Below are 26,126 nucleotides of genomic sequence, written 5' to 3'. Positions count from 1 at the left end.
AGTCCTTAACATGTTTGTACCTAAGAGCAGAGCATCAAAATATGTGAAGTAAAAACTAGTAGAAATGCAAGGAGAAGTAGATGAATCCACCATTTATAGTTGGAGATTTCAACACCTTTTTTTTGGAAATGGATAGATCTGGAAGACAGAAATCATTAAGGATATGATTGAACTGAAAAGAATGATTAATCAACTGGATCTAATTGACATTTATAGAATACTTTAGGAGGGTGAGGGAGAAATGAAAAAGATGAAACAGAAGTGCAGTGAAATGCTTTTATCTGATACTGTAATGGTGGATACAAGTTATACATTTATCAAAACCTACAGGATGCACCCCGCTTTGTAGTGCATGTCTATAATCCCAGCTACTCAGGAGGCTGAGGTAAGAGGATTCCAAATCAAGGATGGTCTGGGCAACTTAGTGAGACCCCATCACAAACTAAAAAATAAAAAAAAACTGAGGGTGTAGCTCAGTGGTAGAGTGCTTGCCTGGCATTTGTGAAATCCTCAGTTTCATCCTTAGTTCTACAAAAAAAACAAAACAAAACAAAGTCCCATAGAATGTACAACACCAACAGTATTCCATAGTTTATTCCATTTTTTTTATTGAAAAACATATGGTGGAAGATGTATATTGGTACTGGAGATTGAACCCAGGGGTGCTTAACCACTGAACCACATCCCCAGCACTCTTTTATTTTTTATTTTGAAAGAGTGTCTTGCTAATTTGTTTAGGGCCTTCCTAAATTGCTGAGGCTGGCTTAGAACTTGAAATCCTCTTGCCTCAGCCTATCTAGTTGCTGAAATTGTAGGTGTGTGCCACCACGCCTAGTTATTATTGATGTATTTCTACTAGGTGAAAATACATAACAATTTTGCTTTTTAACTTTAATATATAAGTTTATATTATATAAAAATATAGTTCTTGATAAATGCTATTTATTCTTTTTTTTTTTGGTACCAGGTATTGAACACAGGGGTGCTTTACCACTGAGCCACATACCCAGCCCTTTTATTTTTTATTTTGAGGCAGAGTCTCGATAAGTTGCTTAGGGTCTTGCTAAGTTGCTGAGGCTGTCTTTGAACTTGGAATCCTCCGGCCTCAGCCTGCTGAGTTGCTGGAATTATAGGTGTCTGCCACCATTCCTGGCTTGTTTTTAATTTTTTTTTTTTTAGTTGTAGATGAACACAGTACTTTTATTTATTTTTATGTGGTGCTGAGGATCAAACTCAGTGCCTCACACATGCTAGGCAACCTCTCTACCACTGAGCCACACCCACAGCCCCTGGCTTGTTTGTTTTAATCACTAAGTCTGATTTTGAAATACCACTCTCAAAAACTAGAAGCTTAAAGGAAAAGCTGTTTTATCTGCCAAAGAGAAATAGGAACTGACTTTCTCTGGATTATTTTGAGTACCAGCTTTAAATACTATTCTTTTTAATCAGCTGGGAGAAATTTATAATTATATATAAATATGAAATTAGAGGAGACTGATTAGTTTTCTATAAAGACAGGTCATATACTTAAGGTTTTTTTTTTGGGTGGGGTCGGGGGAGGTACTAAGGATTGAATCCAGGGCTTTGTACCTGCTAGATAAATGCTCTATTGAGCTATACCCCCCAGCCCTTGTTATTTTATTTTACTTATTTGTTTTTATTTAAATTTTGAGATAGTTTCTTGCTAGTTGCCCAGGCTGGCCTTGAACTTGTGATCCTTCTGCCTTAGCCTTCCAAGTAACTGGGATAGTATGTATACCACTGTGCCCAGCTGATACTTAAGCAATTCACTGAAACAGGGATCATTAGCTTTATGTATTTGTTTATTTTATTTAAAAACAACAGCCATTTATTGGCCTGCTGAATCTGAACTGTAGATAGAGCTTAGACAGAAGATTCTCTCCATGAGGGCTGTTCTACTGGTGACTGAAGGATTCACTTCCAAAATGCTTCATTTATATGGCTGCCAGTTTGATGTTGGCTGTTGGCTGGGAGCTTAGCCAAAGCTGAGAGGAATTAAGGCCAGAGTCCTTTCAACTTAGGACTCTTCCATATGCTGCTCATAGCCTTCTGTGTGGGCTCTAAGAGCAAATCTCTTAAGAGAGACAAAAGTGGAAGTTGCCAGTTTCCTAAAACCTGAGCCAGAAAATTGGCATAGCCATCACTTCTGCCAGGTGTTTTTTTGTTTTGTTTTGTATCACTGGTTTTGGTGATGCTAGGGGAACTGAATTTAGGGCCTTGCACATATTAGACATACATTCTATTCTACCACTAAGCTATTACCCACAGCCCCTAATTAACTTTTTAAAAACCAGTGTTAGAGCTGGTTTAGATTTACAGCAAAATAAGATAGAAAATAGGGTTTCTATGTAACTGCTATTCCGAGATATACATAGCCTCTCTTACTGTCAACATCCTGTTTCAGGGTTGACAAATTTGTGATTGTGAGTGGATAAACCAAAATGGCATATTATCATCACTCAAAGTTTATAGTTTTAAGTTCATACATTCTATGAGTTTTGACATATGTAAGAACAGACGTATATCTGCTTTTAGTGCCCTATAGAATAGTTTCATGGCCCTGAGAATCCTTTTGGAACATATTCATTGCTTCCTCTGTTCTAAACCCTGGAAACTTCTAATCTTTTTATTTCTTCCATAGTTTTGCTGATAATTCACCATGTTTTTATGGAGCACCTACTATGTATTAGTCAATGTGTGAGGCCACAGTTATTAAATAACTATTAAATAATTGAGGCAAAATCATTGCCGTGTGTGTGTGTGTGTGTGTGTGTGTGTGTATGTGTATGTGTGTTTAGGGATTGAACCCAGGACTTTGCTTATGCTAGGCAAGCACTCTACTACTGAACTACATCCCTAGCCCTTTTTATTCTATTTTGAGACAGGATCTCACTCAGTTGCCCAGGCTGGCATCAACTGTGAGATACTCCTCTTCAGCTTCCTGAAAAGTTGGGAGTACAGGCATGCACCACCATGCACTGCTGATCCTTATCCTCTTAACGCACTTACACTTCATAGCAAGATGTAGGCCTGAAGGCATGCATGGTTAAGGGTGTAGCTCAGTGGTAGAGCTCAGGCTTAACATGTGGGAGGCCCTGGGTTCAATCCCCAGCGCCTCTGTCACCCAAATTATTACTGGATCACCAGTCAAGTACATCTTTAGCATATTGTTGATCTGTGTTGACTTAAGAGACCAGCAGTTTCTCTAAGCTTTTTACATCAGCTGTACCATGTGGGATCACTGATTATTTTCTTGGAGTAACAACTTTGTTTAATTTTGATGAATAACATTTTCATATTTTATTCAAGTTCTTCCTTTCCTCTAATTTCCTATCCTAACTTTCTTTTGGCTCTGTGTCCTTGTTAATTTTCAAGGGCTATGTTAGGTAAACAAGAATCAACAACCTGGATTATTTTCTACATTTATGTCAAAGGAGTTTATGATTTATGAATAGATATGGAAGGATTTTTGTGAAGCAAAAAGTTGGAAACTTCATATGCTTTTGGACTTAATATTTATATGCAACTTTTAGGATTTGAAAAGTAGTTGATATGGTTGTGAGTACCTGTTAGGACCTGAATTCTACTCAGGGCATTAGATGCTGTATTTTCAGAGAGATGTAGACCCTGCCCTCAAAGATTAGAATCTGTGGAAGAAATGGACTTGTAAACACATAATTTGATTCTATTGAGGTAAATAGAATGATAGACATATTAAGGCATCTTTGAATTGAAAGTGGCATTTACCTTACTAGGGAAGGAGGACTACTAGGGAAGTTATGCTTGGATTGAGACTTGAATGATAAATAGAATTTAATAAGATGGAGATGGTAACAGAAGGATATTTTAGGCTGTTAGAATAGCACAAACAGAAACACACATAAAGAAACAGTATATTAGGATTGCAAACAGGTTATTATTTGAGCGTTAAGTGTGGGAGGCAGGAATTTGTCAAATAAATACTAAAAAAATAAGCCAGGGTCTGTTTTATTGAGTTTACATTCAGTCTTCAGTGGTTCTCAAACCTGTCCAAGCCAATGTCACCTTCTTATAGTAAACATTTTCAAATATCCCTTTATTATCCTTCAGTGGAATTCTTATATAATAATAACTCATATATAATAAAATTAACATGCATAATTTCTAATAAATCAATATAATACAAATGTAATGTAAATAAAAAATACAGTGAAACTAAAGTAATTTGAAAGGTTTATTTTAAAATGTAAATGTTTTGAGTATTAGAACATACAATGAATTAATTAGATGCTGTACCTATATGTAGAGTCACTATGAATGCATAGCAACAAATGCAGATATGCACAAATGTATTATATTGGTAGCTCAGATATTTTAAACAGCATTGCCCCCAATAATGTGATTTTTCTAAAATGCTTAACATCCTGTTTGTGAAGTTATGCCCAAACCAAAGTGTAAGTTATATTAGATGCATTACTGAAAAGTTGGATGTTTCTTAAATAAACTGTGGAAACTACTTTTTTGTAAAAAATAGTGAATATCTAGGCTCTAATAATTATAAGCAGGTTTTTCCACATAATGTCAGGTGGGGCATTGCAGTCATGTAAGACATGGGTCAGTTTGTTTTATGATGTTATTGAGCAGGAGTTGGCAAACCATAGCCCACAGGTTGTGCTGCTTGTTTTATTTATTTATTTATTTATTTATTTATTTATTTATTTATATTAGCTACACATGACATTACAATGATCTTGGCAATTCATACCATGTGCTGCTTATTTTTGAATAAATTAAAAAATTAAAGGGCTTGGAATATAGCTCAATAGTAGAGTGTCCTTGGGTTCCATCCCCAGTACTGGTGTTGTGTTGATGGAGGAGAGAATCAAAAGATGAGTAGCAGGCCATCAACTTTGGCTATCAGTAGATAGAGGTGGCATGCTTTGAGCAGATCTTTATCATGGTAGTTGTTCAAAAAAAAATTTTTTTTGGTGCTGGTGAATGAACTCAGGGGCACTCATCCACTGAGCCATATCCCAAGCCCTAATTTGTATTTTATTTAGAGAGAGGTTCTCATTGAGTTGTTTAGCACCTAACTTTTGCTGAGGCTGGCTTTGAACTCGATATCCTGCTGCCTCAGCCTGCCTCAGCAAACAAAATAAATTCCATCACAGGTAAAATTATATCAGAATAGATATTTCTTGATATAATTTGGGGAAAAGAATGATCCAAACCACCTGAATTCTGATATGAGTTGCCAATGGAAATAGTTTAATTTAATTATAGTATGTTATGTAAATTAATATTTCTATTGAGTTGGCATAGCCAGAGGTTTTTAGGCCTAATATCTGATAAATAGGCAGATATTAATATTTTTAAAAAAATACTTATTCTTAAGTTTTAGGTGGACACGATATCTTTATTTTACATTTACATGGTGCTGAGGATCGAACCCAGTGCCTCGTGCATGCTAGGTGAGCATCCTACCACTGAGCCACAACCCCAGCCCTGAGATATTAACATTTTTTTGAGTTGCAACATGAAATATTTTTAATCTACCAGAAAGTTGTAATAAATAACGTTTTTTATATTAATGGAGAAATGAAAGGCAGTATTTTTATTTTTCAGCCATAGCCATGCCATACTTTACCCATCCATATACTACCTGTACCTTTACATTCCTCTGTTCTTACTGCTACTACCCTATTTTAGTCAGACTCTTGGTTATAAATGATAGAACTACAACTTAAACTATCTTGAATTATATATATATATTTGTATATAGAAATATATATATATATTTGTATATAGAAATATATATATTTATTTAGTGCCTGTAGGTGGGAAAGATGGTGATATAGTGTACAAAATTGAAAGAATGCCTGCAGGAACCAGGGCCTTGGGAATTATAGAATACAGATATTGGCACATTAGGATCTACTCTTATCTCTGCTTGGCTTCATATATATATATATGTGTGTGTATATATGTGTATATATAGATATGTGTGTGTGTGTGTGTGTGTATGGTTTTTTTCTTTTTTTTTTTTTTAATCGTACTTTGGCTTTCACCCAGAGGTCAAAGAAAATGACAACCCCAGCCTCTCATCCTTCTGGTACCATTATCCCAAAAGACAAGACCATTTGTCCTATTCTAAATTGGGAAATTGATTTGGACCAATCAGTGTGTCCAGAAAGAGGAGGATATTCTGATTTGGAATTCATATCAGCCCTCATAACGAGGAGAGAGTAGGAACCTATCAAAGAAGAGGCAAGGGAAAGTTTGCTCTGGTATTAAATCATTAACTATCACTCTCCTCTCCCAAGCTCCATTGTTTCAACACTTTGATGATTTCCCACTTTAGTTGCTTACTGTTCTCAGACTTACCTTCCTAATGCTCAGATCGAGCTTTGAATTGTGATTACCCAGTTACCTAGCTTCAGTGGCTCCTTATTGCCTATATATAACAATCCTCTGGCTTTTGGTACCTTATATTCTGACTCCAAACTATCTTCTTGATTTTATCCCTCAGTTTTGCTATTCATTATTAAACTAACATTTATGTATTTTTCGCTTCACTGAAATAGCCAAGCCTTAAATAAAAAGATGGTGGTTATAATCTGCATGTTGTTTAATGTCTCATAGTCTCTGAAGGCCATTAATAAAGCATTGTATCTACTCCTTAGGTGCTGGTGTCTCTGAATTATTGTTGGCAGAAAGTGCCAGTTTAGATATTTTTCAATGAAAGTAATACAGAATCTACTTCTCTGTGTAGTCACTTATGAAAACTAATTAGAGGGAAACATGGCTTTGCATTTAGGAGACTTTGACTCTGCACTTACTGAACTTTTGGGAAAATCACTTGGTTCCTCTATGCTTCCATTTCCATTTCTATAAATTGAGAGTAAAGGGAACTAATCCTACTTCTGTCTACCTCATTGTCTTTGAAAATGGATGGTGAACTCAATTGTAATAATAAAAGTGAAAATGCTTTGAAAGAGTAAAGACTGCTGTGCAAATTTAGGGCTTTTTTATTTTAAACTTGAACTTATATTTATTTACTGTGTTTTCTTGGATGCTTGAATCGAGAACCCAACTTTAATGGCAATTAACTTTTGAAAATATAAGGAGAAGTATTAAGATCATATATAATTGCAGAGTAGTATTGCAAATGAGCTGTTTCACTGAAGATAGACTGCAAAGCTAAAATAATGCTTCACTTAACAACGTTTACTTAATACTTCTTATGGAGAATACATTATATACATATAAAAAAAGAATACATTGTACAGTTGTACTTTTTCAAATCAGGCCTATCCGTAAGGCACTATAAGATTACATCAGAGAACAGATTAATTTTATTTTTGTTTTATTATTTAAAATAATTTTCATTGTATTTCCTCACTCTGAAACTGGGTATTTAAGTTAGATTCAAGTTATTAATATAGAATTGGAATGATAGAATTTTGAATAGTAGCTTTTCTGATATTTTGATATTTGCAACGGGAGTGTTTTTGTATTTATACTCACTATTCATTCTCATTACTATTGTTTGATGATCCTATTTGAAAGAAATAGTCAGTACTTAAGAATCATTCAAAATATGCTCTAGTTAAGAAGCTCTTTTTCTAGTTATCTACCAAATTCAAATTTATTGCTTTTTCTGATATCTTTATAGTCGATTGCATCTGCAGACATGGATTTCAACCAGCTGGAGGCATTTTTGACTGCTCAAACAAAAAAGCAAGGTGGGATAACATCTGACCAGGCTGCTGTCATTTCCAAATTCTGGAAGAGCCACAAAACAAAGATTCGAGAGAGCCTCATGAACCAGAGCCGTTGGGACAATGGACTTCGGGGCCTGAGCTGGAGAGTTGATGCTAAGTCTCAGTCAAGGCACTCATCTCAAATACACACCCCTGTTGCCATAATAGAGCTAGAATTTGGGAAAAGTGGACAGGTGAGTTCAACTCCAATTCAATCTTTGTAAACTATATTTTCCATTACATATTAGCCCATACATTCAGATTGCATTTTGACATTCTTCTTTGCAGAGATAAAAGAAATAATTGAAGAGACCCTGAATTCCTTTTCAGAGGTAGAATCATCTAAAAATTTGGATATTAATAATTATGAGCAGAGTTTAGAACCAGCCACAGGATTTGCAGTTTTCTCAGATTAGAAAAACAGAATTGGTTAAAGTGATTGTATAGAAGTTGCCTCCTACTACATTTTGGTTAGATTTCAAAATTCTTGACATTTGATCAAACTCTCCAAGGCAATAGTCGAGATACTAAATAAAGAACAAGATTTGATATTAAACAACACAGAACAAAACAGTTTTACCCAGTTATCTTTATGGTCAGTAAGATGTAGGAGACAATGTATTTTAATTACATTAATGTGTTGTTCCTAAAGACCCAAGTGTGCTCTCTTTGACCTTGAGCTCACAAATATTTCTCAATTTGATTGTGGATGTTTGCAAAAGAGTGCTTTCTTTGCGTTCTGTACAGCAAATAAATAATCATTATAGCAGATAATCTTAGCATGATATTTCTTTAGGTCATTCAGTTTGTGCTCCAGATGCCTGCCAAATTAGATTTTTAATGACCTGACTTATGTATTTTGACAGGGATGGAGAAGCTGGTAATTAGTAAGAGAATAACCAGATCACTAAATTAGATAAATTAGATAATCAGACTTATTTTTAGATAAACAATGAAACAAATGCTTCTGTTATATCCTATAATAGAAAATTATTTATTTTCTCCTCCTCCTCCTCCTCCCCCCCCCCCCGTGCCTCATACATGCCAGGCAAGTGTGCTACTGCTGAGCCACAGCCCTATCTCCTATATGTATTCTTTTTTGAAAAAAAAAAAAAATTTTGTTTTAGTTGTAGTTGGACACAATACTTTTATTTTATTTTTATGTGGCGCTAAGGATTGAACCCAGCACTCCGCATGTGCTAGGTGAGTGCTCTACAGCTGATCCACAACCCCAGCACCCCCCAAATGTATTCTTGATGACTGCCATTTTGTGAGATGCAATTTCAGTGTAGTTTTGATTGTATTTCCCTAATTGCTAATTAATGATATTGGAGTTTCATAGATTTAATTTAAATACCATCTATACTCTGATGACTGCCCAATTTAAACCCCAAACTAAATTTCTCTACTAAATTCCAGATATGTTTTTATGACATACTTGAGAACTCTACTTAAATGTTTAAAAGGTATCAGTAATTGAATATGCCCCAAACCAGGTGCTCATATACCTCCCAAACTTACTCCTCTTTTGTTTTTTCCTCATTTCAATTAGTGGTACCTCCATTCTTCCAGTTCATATCCTCTATTTTTTCCCCCTTTCACATCCAGATCCAGTCTTTCATCAAATATTTCTGGGTATGTTTTATAATGTGTCTAAAATTTGTCTACTCACCCTCCCACTTACTACTCTGTTTAAATCACTATCATCTCTCTCCTAGATTATAGTAACATCTTTCCAACTGATTTCTCTGCTTCTGCTCTTCAGCCTTTTCTCAACACACAGTATCCAAAGTGACTCTGTTAGAGCATAAGTCCAATAATGTATTCATGGCTTCTCATGTTAACTCCAGTGGCTTCTTATCTCAATCAGATTAATAGTCTTCTACCTTAATCTACACTAACTAGACTCATTGGCCTCCTTGTTGATTTCTGGAACATGCCAGACACATTATCTTTTTAGGGCCAGTGCTATCCCCTGTGGGTTGATCTTCCCAGATATCTGCATGCTAGTTTATTCACTTTCTTAATGTCTTTTCTTAAAAATTACATTTTTAATGAAGCCTTCACTGGCTATATTTTTAAAAGTTCAGTCTTCTGCTTCTTGCTTTACATGCCAGGCAATATAATTTTCATACAATGAACCTTATTTGTTCCAAGTATACAACTTGATTAATTTTGGTTGCTCTATATACCTGTGAAACTACCACCACAGTCAGGAACCAGAACATGTCCCTCACCCTTTAAAAGTCTGTCTGTGCCCCTTTCAGTCCTTCTACTCTAATTCCTAGGCAACTACTGGTCTATCTTTTGTTACCTTAGATTAGTTTTTAAAATTTTTTTCTTCTTGCCACTTATTTTTATTATACTTGTTATTCTTGTCTGTGCTGCCCATTAGTATGCAAGAGGACAAGGATTTTTGCTGTTTTTTCATTGCTATATCCTCAAAGTCTAGGATGCTGCCTAACAACATGGTAACTATTTGTTGAATGAATAATCACATAATTCATGATTTTATATCAGACATCATCTAAGAGTTGGGAATTTATCAATGAGCAATATAGACAAATCCCCTATCTTACAGAGTTCATAGTGGAAGAAAGTTAATAATTAGTGTTAGGAAATTATATCAAATTGAAGATTTTTACCAAGACTTAGAAAAGAGAATGGCAATCTTTTTCTTTTTAACTTTTTTTAGTGGTTGGTGGATATTTATTTTTTGTTTATTTATATGTGGTGCTGAGAATTGAACCCAGTGCCTCATACATGCTAGGCAAGCGTTCCACCACTGAACTATAACCCCAGCCCCGAGAATGGCAATCTTTACTCACAAAGTTAAGACAGTTCTGAATGAAACCATGGAAAACTTGGATCAAAACTCTATTTTCACTTGCTTTTAATTGATTTTATTTTTATTTTTTTTAATATTTATTTTTTAGTTTTCGGCGGACACAACATCTCTGTTTGTATGTGGTGCTGAGGATCGAACCTGGGCCGCACGCATGCGAGGCGAACACGCTACCGCATGAGCCACATCCCCAGCCCTTAATTGATTTTAAAAATCACTGATTTGGGGGATCACGCAGCTGAGCAATATATAATTAATAGTCTCCCATTAGCTCTGCTATAGATAATACCTCTGACCTGTGGGACACATGAAGTTACTTTCCAGGCGCTTCAAGAATGCTTTTGTTGAAACCACTCTCTTCCCTTGGGTCTTTGCAGGTGTCTGATTGGTGGCCTTTTGATGTTAGAGGGTCAAAATCTCTACCCTTAGATCTTGCTAACTGTCATTTCTGAACATGCATCCTGTGAAGGGCTAGGAAGATTGATACACGTGTACAGACCACAGATTGCTTTACCACCAATCACCTTTCTCCATTCCTTAAATCACCTTGCTTATTCCTATAAATAGTACTCAGTTCTATCCTTGAGGCTGTAGGGTTGACCCTTAGGTTTCCCCTCTCTTCATATCTGTTGGCCATCATGTGAATAAACTCTCTTTTGCAAAACTTGTCAAGTCAGTGATTAACATACTGTGCAGTGGGCAAAATGGTCCTGGTTTGGTAACATGAGGTGATAAAGCATATTATTTTTCTGACAATTTCAGCTTTCTGATCCGGGCTGAGAATCATGAAATAAGAACAACAACAACAACGACAAATTCTCTAGCGTTTATACACATTAACTTGCATTTAACAGATAGGTGTGACTTTTGGCAGTGATTTAGTACAGGTTTCTGGTGATTGCCATTTCTTTCTCACCACTTCAGACCTGTCAGTTTTCCACTTTTCCAACCCACAGGCAGTGAGAAGTAGCAAGAAATAAATCAGCATATGGGGCTGGGGATGTGGCTCAAGTGGTAGCGCACTCGCCTGGCATGCGTGCAGCCCGGGTTCGATCCTTAGCACCACATACAAACAGAGATGTTGTGCCCACCGAAAACTGAAAAATAAATATTAAAAAAAATCAGCATAAAAATATCATAAGCAAAAGCAAAACTCATTTAGTGCAGAAATTCTTAGTATCCCTATATATCAGTCCCAACTGAGGAGCTGAAGAAAAAAATTATAGCTGCCCAGACTCTATCTCAAAGTTAGGGACTACTGATTTAGTTTGATTAGGTAATACTTCTCTGAGGAGGTGAGCTGAGTGTGGAATCATAGGAAGGGGCCACCTCAGGAAGATGTAGGGGCAGAAAATACAGAGGAAATAGCCAAGGTAGAAGTTGGGAGGAAATCTGAATTTTATTATAAGTGTCATTAGAAACCATTAGGGAGTTTCAAACAAGGAAATCATGTGCTATGATTTGTATCATTTTATTCCGGTGGAAAATGGAGTGTGTATAGTCAAGAGTGAAGCCAAGATACTGAGATCCCAGAAGGCAAAATCACTAAGTTTGAAATTGATTTGCACACTATAAGAGCAATTCTTATTTGTTTCCAAACTTCTATATAATAGGATCTCAAGTTTAAAAAATAATAAAAAATAAAAAACTCTTTCAGTCTGTTAACAAGATTTATGTATTCAGAGATTAATGAATATAATATTAGTTGTTCACTTCAAAAAATAATAGAAATGGGGTTACACAGTTTTTTTGACATTTCCATCTTTTTTCCTCATTTATGACAATTCCCTGTTTAAAAATTTTTTAAAATTGTAATGTGTTCAAAAATTTGTTTGCCAAGTCCAAGGTTAACTAATAAAAATTCATGTCGTGGAAAAAAAAAAGGTAAAGCTGAGAGACCAGTTAAGGGGGCTGCTACCATGTACGAGTAAGATACTACTATCAAGGAAGATGGGGACAGTTTTGTCAGAATGAAGAGAACTGAACAGATAGCGAATGTGTTTTGAATGTAGTGAAGTTGCTCTGAACTGACTTGGAATTATGTAGGTAACAAGAAAAAGTGAGGAATTGAGGTAACTGCTTGTATTTTCTTGCTTCAATATGTTAGTAATGTACAGTGTTTCTAAATTCAATATGTTAGTCACTTTTTTAAAAAGTCTTTTTGCTAAGTTGACCATCTAATATGCAACTTGAGTTTTTTCATAGCTCTAGTCCTTCCACTTGGGGGAAAACAAATGAAATTACTTCATACTTGACAGTTAAGAAAATGCTCTCTGTGATGAAATAAATCTGTTTATAAAGAAATGAATTTAAGATTACTGAACTTAAAGAAATTTTTAATAGGCTTTAAAAAAATCATTGTATTTTATGATACCCTTTTCTGAATGTACATTGTACATCAAGAAAAAGATTTAAAGAGGGAAAGGGAGAGGGCTGATTGTCTTTGCAAACTCGTTGATCCTATGAGAAAAGGGTTTTGGCACTGTAGAAGTCCTCAGCCTCTTCCTAGCCTTCCAACAGACCCTGGTGTTGGACTTACTTCACATTGCTGCCATTTAGGCTCTCTTATATTCTTGTGTACAGATGAGGTACTTAAGAGGAAGCCAGGAAACCAAGTGTTAAGAGCACTTGGAAACAACATATGGATTTGAGTCCCTTGTTCTGAACTCAGGGCAACAGTGTATCATGCCCAGCATTGTTGAAATTGCTTATGTTTGTCTAGTATTTCAGAACTGGCTGATTGGCTATGGGTTCATTCCATGTATGCCACTGCTCTACTGCCAGGATAAATGTAGAAGGCCTCTGGTCTCAGCCCATTCTTAGCACGTTAAAACATTTATGATAAAATATACATAACATAAAATTTACAATTTTAACCATTTAAAGTGCACAGTCTAGTGATATTAAGTATATTCACATAGTTATGTAACCATCATCATTATTTATTTCCTGAACTTTTTCATTATTCCAAACATAAATTCAATACACATTAAACAATAATTCTCCATTTCCATCTCTCTCCAGCTCTTGATGACCTCTATTTTATTTTCTGACTCTATGCATTTGCCTATTCTAGATATCTCAGATAAATAGAACTATACAATTTTTGTCCTTTTGTATTTGGCTTATTTTACTTAGCATAGTATTTTCAAGGTTCATCTATGTTGTAGAATGTGTCAATTTCATTCCTTTTTAAGGCTGAATGATATCTTATTATATCACATCATCAACAAATGGACACTTGGGTTTTTCAACCTTTTGGCTATTGTGAATAATGAACGTGGATGTACAAATACCTACCTGTTTGAGTCCCCACTGTTAATTCATTTGGCTATGTATTTAGGATTGGACTTGCTAGATCATATGGCAATTCTATTTATTTATTTTGTCTGCTTACCTGCCTACCCACTCACCCACCTATGTACGTACGTACCTACCTACCTACCTACCTACCTATCGGTACTAGAGATTGAACCATGAAACTGCTGAACTGTTTTTCACTGTGGGTACACAATGCAGTAGTCTCTCCAGCAATGCATGAAGGTTCTAACTTGGTACATCCTCATTAACATTTACCTTTTTCTTTTTGATAGTTGGCATCCTAATGGATATAAAGTGGTACCTCATTGTAGTTTTGCATTGAATTCCTCAATGATTAATGAAGTTAATGGTCTTCTTTAGGGAAATGTCTATTCAAGTATTGTCCATTAAAAAAAAAAAACTGTTGTTGAGTTGTAGGAGTTCTTTATATATCCTGAATATCAGTCTTATATCAGATAAATAATTTGCAAATGTTTTTTCCCACTCCGTATCTGTTTAGGTAGTGTCCTTGGATGCACAACTATTTTTAATTTTGATATTATCCAGTTTACCTATTTTTCCTTTGATTTTGATATCATCCCCAAGAAATCCTTACCAAATCCATTACTATGAATCTTTTCCTTTGTTTTCTTCTAGTTTTATAGTGTTAACTCCAGTTTGAACCATTCTGAATTAATTTTCTATATGGTATAAGGCCATTCCTAACACTTTTGTATGTATTTTTTTTTAATGAATTATGGTACCAGGAAAATAGTGGGATTTTTTAATTCAAAAGTAGTTTTAGTTTATCATGTTTTTAAACTTTCTAGATAACACTTTGTATAATTAATTAAAGAGCTCAATGATCTTACTCAAGATGCAGGTTGCAATAATGAGTGGTAATCACTAGGAACCAACTCAGATTAACTGCCAAATAAGCTACAGTTCCTTTTTATTGCCAGTATTATTTACCTAAGTAGATCAGAAATCCATAACAGAGGAAATATATCTAAATTTTGATGAGTCATTTAATTCTCTTATGGATACAGTAGAAAACCTACACCAAATTATGATGATAAAGCTAATAAGTACATAATTACCAAAGAGTGTTAATCACAAAAGGAGTTTGATCTTTTTTTCTGTGTTATGCCCTATGGTCACTTCTTTAGTCTAGAGAAACAGCCTAGTCTTGTAAGAATATCATTTAAGTCACTTGTGATCTATCATCTGTTTATATTACACTGTGTCACAAAGCTGAACTGCATTTTACATACATGCCATATTCTTTCCCTTTGCTACTTGGAATTTTCTTTATCCATTCTCATTTTCAGTTGGTGAAATGCTTTTACTTCTTCATATTACTGAATACCTCTCTCATGAATTTCTTCCCAGTTACTTCAACCAATTCTGATAATATCAGTTTCTGGAATATTCTGAACCTTTCTCTAGCACTTCGTACAATTTATATTTAAAAAACAAAACACCTTCTGGGGCTGTAGCTCAATGGCAGAGCTTCTGCCCAGCATGTATGAGGTACTGGTTCAGTCCTTAGCATTGCATAAAAATAAAATAAAGGTATGCTGTCCATCTACAACTACAAAAAAACAAAGAAAAAATAGTTATACCTTAAAAAAATAGAAAACACCTATATTAGTGTCAAACTAAAGCCAAAAAGGAAGTCAGCTTAAAAAGCTCAAATTTGGTTCCTGGTTTCAGATATTTCTTGACAGTGTCTGGCTATTCATATCATTCTTTATACACTTTGACTTCACATGGAGGCAAAATGGATGCAGGCCCAGATCTGTCTTTTTAAGTTTATCTCTCTTTCCAAAATTTGTATGTAGAAAAAAGGTGAATTTTCTTTTTTCCCTGCTTAGGTCAAATTGAGTAGTCACTGTTTATAGAAATTAGGGTAATTTACATTTGTAGTATTTGCCCAGCTCTTTAACCAAGGATAAGGTAATATAGATTGACGGTGGATATCACAGGGAATAGTTAAGGAGCAGTTCTCCAAAGAGATTAGGCATTCTAGACAAACAAAATTAGTGTGTGTCCACCACAGTGTCTTGTTAGCTTATGCCTTGAAGAAGCCTACGATTTGTCATTAATATTCATATCTTTTATAGTCTGAAAATATTAGTGTTTGATAAATATTTGTAAAATGAATTAATAACAGAGAGAATACATGTTTTAGACACCTATTGCTATATACCATATTATCCCAAAATTTAGGGACAGAGAGAGAGAGAGAGAGAGAGAGAGAGAGAGAGAGAGCGAGCACATGAGAAAGAGAGAAGAATGCCTCTGTGTGTGCAGGAAGGTGCAGTGCCTTGAATGACCTTTTCTGTGAGCTGCTGCTTCTGCTCATTTCACCATTACTCCTGCTTTTGAGAAAGCAGTTCAGTTATGCTGGGAAATAATTATAAAAAGGGCAGTATAACAAGTAAGGAATTAATGAAGATAGTTCTTGTTATCATATGTTCCACGTAATACAAGAATAATAACTAATATTTATTATATCTTTGACATGTTCCAATCACTGTTCTAAACATATTTTCATGAAGTGACCTATTCTCTGAGATAAGTATGTGTTATGGTTTGGGTGTGTCCCCTGAAGGTTCATATTCTAGAAGCTTGATATCCAATGTAATGGTATTGAGATATTGGATCTATAAGAGATGAGATGTAATGGCAGGTGATTAGGCCTTTAAGAGGAATCAATGCTTTTCTCACAGAGTTTGTTCTTGCTCTTGTGGGAACTTGTGCAAGAGTAGGTTGTTAAAAGCAAATCTGGCACCTCCTCTGAATCTTTCTTGCTGCCTTGCCCCTTCTGCACATGATCAGTTCCCTTTTTGCTTCTCTGCCACATTGTGACACAACTGTAGAGGGCCTTGCCATACTGTTTGGATTCTCTAGCCATCAGAATCATAAGCCAAATAAGCCTCTTTATTTTATAAGTTATCTGGCTTCTGTTTTGTTGTTGTTGTTGTAACAACACAAAACAGATCAAGGCAATATAGTTTTGTCTAAAGATTAATTTTATTTTTTTTAATAATTTTAGGTTCACACAGAAGTTATAAAGATAGGGCTATAAATTCCCTTAAACTTCTCATCCAATATAAGAAACTAACATTGTATGACCAAATGGAAAAAAAAAAAAAGAAACTAACATTAGTACTTTGTTACTAACTAAACTCCAGACTTTATTTGTATTTATTTTTTTCATTCATATTCCTTTTCTGTTCCAGAGTCCAATCCATGGTACCACAAATTGCTAACTAAACTAACTAAATTGCATTTAATTCTTATGTCTCCCCAATCTCTTTGAATGTCTGTTTCTTAGTCTTTCCATGTTTTTCATGACCTGACAGGTTTTTTGTTTATTTTTCAGCTTTATTGAGGTAAAATTAACAAATTAAAAGTGTGTATATTTAAGATGTACAACGTGATGTTTTGATATATGTATACATAGTGAAATGACCTTGTCAGTCTTGAAAAATACTAGCTAGATATCCTGTAGTAGTATGTCTCCTAGTCTTGGTCTGTCATTTTTCTCATGCTTAGACCGGTTTATGTGCTGTTTTTTTTTTTTTTTTTTGATGCTGCTATTATATTACCTGAGACTGGGTCATTTATAAAGAAGATATATTTATTTTTTCATAACTCTGGAGGTTGAGAGTTCATTATCAGGGCACCAGTAGTTTTGGTGTCTGGTGAAGGCACTGTCTCTGCTTATCATCCAGAGGGGACAAACTCGGTCTTCACATGGTAAAGGATGGAAGGATAAATGTTGTGTCTCACATGGCAGAATAGAGTGAATGGACTTCTGTAAGCCATTTTTATAGGGGCATTAATCCATTCCTGAGGATAAAGTCCTGATGACCTAAACACCTCCCCAAAGGCCTGACCTCTGCTTCTCAACGCTACCACACTGGTGATCAAATTTCCAATACATAATTGTTGGGAGACCCATTTTTTAAAAATATTTTTTAGTTGTCAATGGACCTTCATTTTAGTTATTTATATGGGGTGCTGAGAATCAAACCCAGTGCCTCATGCGTGCTAGACAAGCGTTCTATGGCTGGGCTATAACCCCAGCCTTGGGAGACCCATTTAAACCTTAATGATGGGCTTTGGGAAAGAATACAACAGAGGTGAAGTACCCATCTTGTTATATCACATTAGGGGGTAGGTGCAATCTACATAATCTCACTATTCATGTTAATGTTCATTATTTGATCAAGGTAGCATTTACTTGGTTCCTGCACTATAATTTTACTATTTTTCTTTTTCCTTTTTTTTTTTTTTTTCTTTTTTAGTTTGTTTTATTATAGAAACAAGTTACTAAGTCCACCCTACATTCAAAATTAGAATTAAACCCAGTGAGGAGAATTCGTTTCAACTTTTTGAAGAAAGTGTCAGGGAATTTGTGAACATTCCCTGACAAAATTAGGAGAATTAGTTTCTACTTTTTGAAGAAAGTGTCAGGGAATTTGTGAACATATTTTAGGTGATCATAGTACTTTCTATGGCTGCTAATTATTTACATCCAATCCCACATGCACAATATACTCACCTCTTCCACAAGAATTCCTCTTTTATAACATGAGATTATATGTTTAGTATTATTATATTTTCCCAAATCAGTTCAGGTTTAGGTGGGGTCCTTGGGAGTAGATTCTTAATTGCACCTCCTTGAGTCCTCTCTATTAGAAGACTTGTTAAACTAAAAGAAGCATATTATCTGCCCCGCTCAGTGTGAGCTGGTGTAAGATAGTCACTATAGGTATTCTTGTTCAAAAAGAAGGAAAATGTTGACACAAAGATATCTTTGCTTCATACCAGTTCTGAAATCCAGATTGGTAGTTTATTGATTAGAGTTCAAGATCTGGGAATAATTCTTCATGGCTCTTAGCTCTGCCTTCTAGGCTTTTGGTTTCATACTCTTGAGTTATTGTTTCTTTTCTATGAAAAGTAGACTGTAGTTGCAGAGTTTCCTCTACCTACTTCTAGCCTGTGGCAGTTTTCGTGTTCAAGGCTTTCTTTTTGTTTTGCACTGTCTTTCTGTTTGAATGGGCAGTGTTTCTGCTAGTTTAATTCTCTCTCAAACTTTGTGGGTTTCCTGTAGATCTTTTTTCGGGTCACTTAATTAGACAGAAGCCACACCTAAAAATCTCTTTGAGACAAGTTATCTTCTTTCTTGGGATTCTCCAGAGTTACAGTGCCTTTCAGCTTCTTAGAAGCTCTACTGTTTGATTAAAATAATCTGTAAGTCACACCTTTAAAATCTTTAAAAGGCCTTTTGTCTGGCTTGTGGTACTCAGAGACACCATCTTAGATCTTTCTGATGTTCTAACAAAGAATTTTATAGATATACTCTCAATCTTGTTTTTTAAACCATGTTTTCTAGATAGTGCCTTGGATTTGAATTTTGCTTGGAAGTTGTTTCTTATTTTCATGTTGTTTGCATTTGGAAAGACTGTGAATATTCAAAACTAGTAATTTCTAGCTCTTTTTGTTTATGTGTTTGTTTTAGGGGAGGGTACCAGGGATTGAACCCAGGAGCACTCAACCACTGAGTCACATCCCTAGCTCTTTTTATTTTTTATTTTGAGACAAGTTTATTTCGCTAAGTTGCTTAGGGCCTCACTAAGTTGCTGAGGCTTTGAACTTATGATCCTCTTTCCTGAGCCACTGGAATTATTAGGTGTGCATCACCATGCCTCACTCTAGTTCCCTTTTATTAAAAAGTTCTTAGGATATTTATTAGAAACTTAGAAATTTGGTTTTGTATTTCATTGATATATCCTTGGCAATCAGAGAGGTGTGGGAGTCATGAATATTTTTTCAGTTGAGGTTAAAGAGACTATTGAAGAACAGAAATGTTTTAGTCAGCTTTTGCGTTGCCTGACAAGAACAATTTAAAGGAGAAAAAGTTTATTTGGAGCTCATGGTTTTAGAGGTCTCAGTTCATAGATAGCTGGCTCCAAGGTGGGCAGCTTGTCATGGGGAAAGGGCCCATTGGAGGAAATTGCTTACTTAGCTCATGGTGGGATCAGAAAGCAGAGAAAGGCAAAGGGACAGGGCCAGAGAGAATACGCACCCTTTTGGGGCGTGCCCCCAGTGACTCAACTCTTTCAGCTCTGCCCTACCTGCCCAGGCAGTTGATCAAACTAGGTGATGGACTGATGAGGTTACAGTTCTTATAATCTCATCGTGTCACCTCTGAATATTTCTGTATTAACATAGAGCTTTTGGGGGATTCCTCATATCTAAACCATAACAAAAAGAAAGCTAGGAGTAAAACTTTGAGAAATGCGCACCTTTAATGGACAAATGGAAAAATACTCTGAGGGTGGTCATGTTAGAATAAGTCATAAACAGATTGGAGAAATGGGAAGTACAGAATCAGATAAATATTGACAGTGGTACTACTTTGCTTCATGTGGTGGGTTTATTAGATAGTTTTCCAGTTTCTCTTCGTGTAAACTCATTGACTCAAGCAAATTAAATCTTTTACATCATAAAGTTTTGTTAGCTTTTGTATAAAGCCAAGGATACAAACAACACCATAGAAGCAAAGTTGAAGTACATGTCTATATAACTTTGCCCTCTATATCTATGAGAACGCCATAGACAAGAATGCTGTGTGCTTAGGTCATGCATATTTAAAAAATTGAGTCATATGTGTTTTTGTTGTTTTAGAATTTTAAAAATATATTCTTTATATTAAACTCTTACCATACCAGATCTTTGATAGGTAAGTATTTTTTTCTGATCAGTAGCCCATTTTTTCATTTTTTATATATTTTTTTCATTTTTTGAGACAGGGTCTTGCTAAGTTGCTCAAGGCCTCAATAAATTGCTAAGTTGCTCAAGCCCTCAATAAAGTTGCTCAGGCCTCAGTAAATTGGCTTTGAACGTGATCCTCCTGCCTCAGACTCTTGAGCCACTGGGATTAGAGGCATGCCACCATGCCTGACAATTTTTTTCCTTTTGTTGTTTATACTTTTGCTGCAAATATAAGAATCTGTTGCCAAATCTGAGTCATGAAGATTTTACCCCTGTGTAGTTCAGGCTATTGATCCATTCTGAGTTAACTTTTGTTTGTAGAGGGAGGTTGGGGCTGAATAAATTTTCTTATTGACATATATTTTATATTTTTTTTGTGTGTCAGACTCCAGATATTATATCAGAACTCGGCAATCCATCTAGCTACCTGTTGGTGTGTAATTAATTATCTCCTTTACTTTAAGCTACTCAGGGCTATCTTCTCCTGGTGGTATACCTCATCCCTTGAAACTTAGTCCATTACATTCTCTAGGAAAATATCATAATCAAAGAAAGTGTAGAGGAAAGATGATATATTCTGTTTCCTGACATTTTTAAACTTAAATCTTACTTCTGATATTTACTGCCCAAATCACTATATCATTATGATCCTTAGATTTCTCATGCATGAAACAGGTACAGTAACATTTTTAAGTATTGTTCTAAAGAATAAAGAATACATTATATATACATAAGATACATATTTAAATGTATTACTGTGCCTGAACAGTAAACATATGGTAACTGTTGAGAAAGGATTCAGGGCTGGGAGTATAGTCTAGTGGTAGAGCATGTGCTTCGCAGCATGCCTGAGGCCCTGGGTTCAATTAAAAAAAAAAAAAATCATTGTTTCCAAAGCTTATCTAATACCATTATATTCTGTAATTCCTTTTAGTCAAGACTTTTTTTTGGAGGGTTGTAATTTCATATTTTCTCTTTTGCTTCTTATTTTGGTATCAGTTGATTTTGTTTCTATTCTAATCCTTTTTTTGTATTTCTTAAAGGATAAGCCATTATCTTAGTATTATCTTAATATACTTAATGTGCAGTTTTTATTCACTTTTCTTTCAAAGTCACTAACCTAAAACCATAAATCTCAATCATTAATAAGATGATGCTGGTGTTTTTATTTTTTTAGTACAAATAGTTATATCCTGGCTCAGTTCTGAATTATGTGAACTGTAAGTATAGCATTCCACATTTTGAGTTTGGTCTGTCTCTGGTTAGTACAAAAATCAAGAACTGTAATATTTTATAAAATCATAGTTATAATATTTACTATCTTGACGGTAATTTAAAAAAATTTAAAATTTGTTCTAATTAGTTATACATGACAGTAGAATGTATTTTGACACATCATGCATAAATGGAGTATAACTTCTTATTCTTCTGGTTGTACATTATGTAGAGTTACATAGGTTGTGTAATCACATATGCACATAGGGTAGTAATGTCTGGTTCATTCTATAATTTCTTTTTTTTAATATTTATTTTTTTAGTTGTGGTTGGACACAATAACTTTGTTTTTATTTATTTATTTTTATGTGGTGCTGAGGATCGAACCCAGGGCTTTGCACACGATAGGCGAGTACTCTACCGCTGGCCCACAACCCAGCCTCTCTACTATAATTTTTGATGGTAATTTGATCTAACAAGTTGACTAAGCTATTATTCATCTTTTGGTAATTAGGGGCTGGAGTTGTAGCTCAGCGGTAGAGTGCTTGCCTAGCACATGTGAAGCACAGGGTTCGATTCTCACCACCACATACAAATAAGTAAATAAAATAAAAGTCTATCAACAACTAAAAACCATTAAAAAAAAAAAAGAAGAAGAACATTGGTAATTATTCCACTAAAAGTAATCATGACTTTTTTTTCCTGGTAGGGATGATACCCAGGGATACTTAACTACTGAGCCACATTCCCAATCCTTTTTATTTTTTATTTTGAGACAGAGTCTCACTAAGTTGCTTAGTGCCTTACTAAATTGCTGAGGTTGGCCTTGAATTTGTGATCCTTGTGCCTCAGCCTCCCGAGTCGTTAGGATTACAAGCAGTGCACCATTGCACCTGGCAAGAGCAATTGTGATTTTATTTTGAGTAACATAACCCTACATAAGATAAGGCTGTTTTTACTCATAATTTTTTTTGTTATGCATGTCATGTTAGGTAATAAAAGTTACTAGCAACATGGGACTACCTCCTTTAGAACTTTGTTAAATTTACACATTCCTATGTATCTTTTAGGTACACTGAAATTGTTAGCATTATTTTGTGATAGAAAAGGACAGCATTGTCTTCAAGTCCCTATGCCTTAATCTAAAAACAGGTGCTAATAACAACTCCATTAAGTTCCAAATTTTGATTATTCATGTTAGCCTCTTTAGGACATTAGAAACAAAAACAAAACAGTAGAGTAGAACATACTCTTCACTGTGGTATTGAGACTTAGTTACCCTTTCAAAGTATTCTAGAAGAACAGAGTAGGAACTATCAGCCACTCATAAAGTTCTGCTGCCAAGATGACTTCAGTGATTTTGGTTTTATGTAAAAATTTTTGCCAAGAACAGGTTTTCATCATGATCACTCTGTCTTTAAGTTTCTTCATACATCTGCAATAATGTACTATTTTTCCAGTATTAAAATTAATGTACTATTTTTTCTGTATCATCTTGAGAGAAAGATGATCATCACTTCACAGAACTTTTTGTACATCCAAAGATTTTGATGAAAAGTAAATAGCTTTATCAGGCTTATCAAACAGTTTATCAAAATAATAATGGTAATAAAACTATTGGATGGATCGTTAAGATTTAGTGTTGCAGTTTTCTTTGCTGATTTTTCTTTGAATACATTCTATTAATGAGATATAGTCAAATAATTTTATTCTTTAGTCACTTGTAATAATTCCTGATTCTGCTGTAACCATATGAACATTTACTTGATGAATACTTTATTTCAATTATTTAAGAATGAACGACAAAACAAACGAACAAAAAGAATGAATGAGTCGCTGTGGGTAAATGTGTTTAAAACTGTCTGGAACATGGGGAGGCCATAATAAATATTAGCTATTATTATTTGGAAGGTACTGGTATATTAACTCACAGTTCTTGCTTCTGGGCTGCTTTTCTCGAATTGGTCTTACTAGTAGCATTCTGGTTACCAGAAGTTAGAAGAAATTAGCTTTACTATCCAATTTATGAGAAAGGAGAATATGGGTTCACTGTCCAAAGATATGTACTAGAATTGTTTAACCTATCATGGGATCACTTTGTAATGATTATAAATGGTCACAGATATAAGATTCCTATATATGGGGTACTGCTGTACATCCACTGTACCTAACACTACAAATGCTGATATTACTAGGGGAAGTGCATTCTGTTTTTTAAAATGGCATATTCCATTCTGATGGCTTTTCGTGTTTGATGCAGCTGTCATTTGGTATAAGGTTATTAGCTAAAGAGAATACAGCAGGATGCATGTATTCATAAAGTTCAAAGACTGATGATGACTCTTCCTTAAAAACTTTTTATAGGGGGCTGGGACTGTAGCTCAGTGGTAGAGCGCCTATCTTTCACATGTGAGGCACTGGGTTGGATCCTCAACACCACTGAAAAATAAATAAAGACATTGTATCCATCTGCAACTAAAATACACACACACACACACACACACATAAAGAAGGCTTAAAAAGAAACTTTTTATAATGAAAATTTCAAACATGTATTAGAGAAAAAAATATCATGTACCCATTACCCATGTACCCATTCTCTCTTACAATTTATTTGTTGAAGGTATTGTGTTTATCCCACAGAATTTTCTATGTTATGGATTTTGCCAGTTGCATCCCCATAAAGTGTTTTAGCATGTTTCTTTGACTTCCATGTTTTCCATTAGATTTAGAGAAGTGTCTCTCAGCTTCTCTGTTATGGTTTGGACGTGAGGTATTCTCCATGATGTGTGAGACAATGCAAGAATGTTCAGAGGAGAAATGATTGGGTTGTAGGAGTCTTAACCCAATCAGTGAATTAATCCCCTTATAGGGATTAACTGAGTAGTAACTGAAGTGGTAGGGTGTGGCTGGAGGAGATGGGAATTGGGGCGTGGCTTTGGGGTATATATTTGTATCTGGCCGGTGGAGTCTGTTCCTTGGGGGCAAAATCACCCCTGGTGGAGAACTTAATCAGATTCAAGTTCAGTTTCTTGGCAAGAATCCATCAGATGCTGTTATGATATTTTTCTTTCCTTTCTGAGCATCTCCTCATTTTATCTCCTTCCTCTTATGTGTTCTCTTAACATTCTGTATGCTTAAAATATTTCCTGAAGTGTCACAAGCCTTAGTTTTAACATTTGTATGAGTATGCTATATGATAATACCCAGAATACATTAGCTATTTTTTTAAGAGAGAGAGAGAGAATTTTTTAATATTTATTTTTTAGTTTTCGGCGGACACAACATCTTTACTTGTATGTGGTGCTGAGGATCAAACCGGGCCGCAGGCATGCTTGAGCCACATCCCCAGCCCCATACATTAGCTATTTTGCTATTTATTTTAAGTCTTAGAATTTGATAAAAATATATAGGTACAGTGCTCTAAGTGACTGTATCCTCTTAATTTTTTTTCACTTATAGCCTCCAGGTTTTAGGTTTAGATTTATAGATTATAAATGCAGCTTATTCTTGTTTAGTGTTAGTACCAATTATTTTCAAAGGATGATACTGGTATTGTTAAATAGGATTCCAAATGGTAGGGAAAATGCAGACTAAGTGTACTTTTGAGGTTTTGTAAACATTCTCTCAATTCTTCATCTCTATCTTTGTTGGCCATTGCCTTACTACTCTTATCTCTCTTGGCAATTGATCTTGGTCTTCTGACCACTTAACTGACTGTTTTCATTTTTTATTGCATGAGAGCTTGCTTGTTCCAGGAAGAAAGGATTACATGCCATTTGTTACTTTATTTGTCTCCATTTGCTGCCCACCCCCACTCTCCCATTGATCCCAGAGCCTTGGACATGCAAGGCAAGTGCTCTACTACTGAACTATTTCAGTATATACCCAGCCTTTGTTTTTTTTTTTTTTTTAAATGGAAAGAAATATTGTATTCAAGGATCCAAATACTCAACATAGCAAGAATGTCCCTTCAGCTTGAACTTTTTAATTATGTTTGAATACTTATTTTAGTAGCTTTCCCAGGATTTTTTATTTTTTATTTTTATTTCTTTTTCTTTTTTTTAATTGTTGGTTGTTCAAACATTACATAGTTCTTGATATATCATATTTCACACTTTGATTCAAGTGGGTTATGAACTCCCATTTTTACCCCATATACAGATTGCAGAATCACATCAGTTACAGATCCATTGATTTACATATTGCCA

General features: G+C 35.0%; 1 protein-coding gene across 3 annotated transcripts in view; it reads left to right on the top strand.

Moving 5' to 3' along the window:
• Commd1 (copper metabolism domain containing 1) overlaps positions 1-26,126 on the top strand; it is a 167,915-nt gene that overhangs the window by 54,506 nt on the left and 87,283 nt on the right. For all 3 annotated transcript variants that reach the window (XM_046423247.2, XM_046423233.1, XM_058572823.1), the window contains exon 2: positions 7,676-7,957. In XM_046423247.2, coding sequence (XP_046279203.1) covers positions 7,676-7,957 — 282 coding nt within the window. The remainder of the gene's footprint in view (positions 1-7,675; positions 7,958-26,126) is intronic.

This window comes from Marmota monax, unplaced genomic scaffold, assembly GCF_021218885.2.
Source record: "Marmota monax isolate L192 unplaced genomic scaffold, Marmota_monax_Labrador192_F-V1.1 WCK01_AAM20220418_F8-fsc00015, whole genome shotgun sequence".
Taxonomy (NCBI): domain Eukaryota; kingdom Metazoa; phylum Chordata; class Mammalia; order Rodentia; family Sciuridae; genus Marmota; species Marmota monax.
The sequence above is the reverse complement of the archived record's forward strand: the minus strand, read 5'-3'. Positions and strand labels throughout refer to the sequence as shown.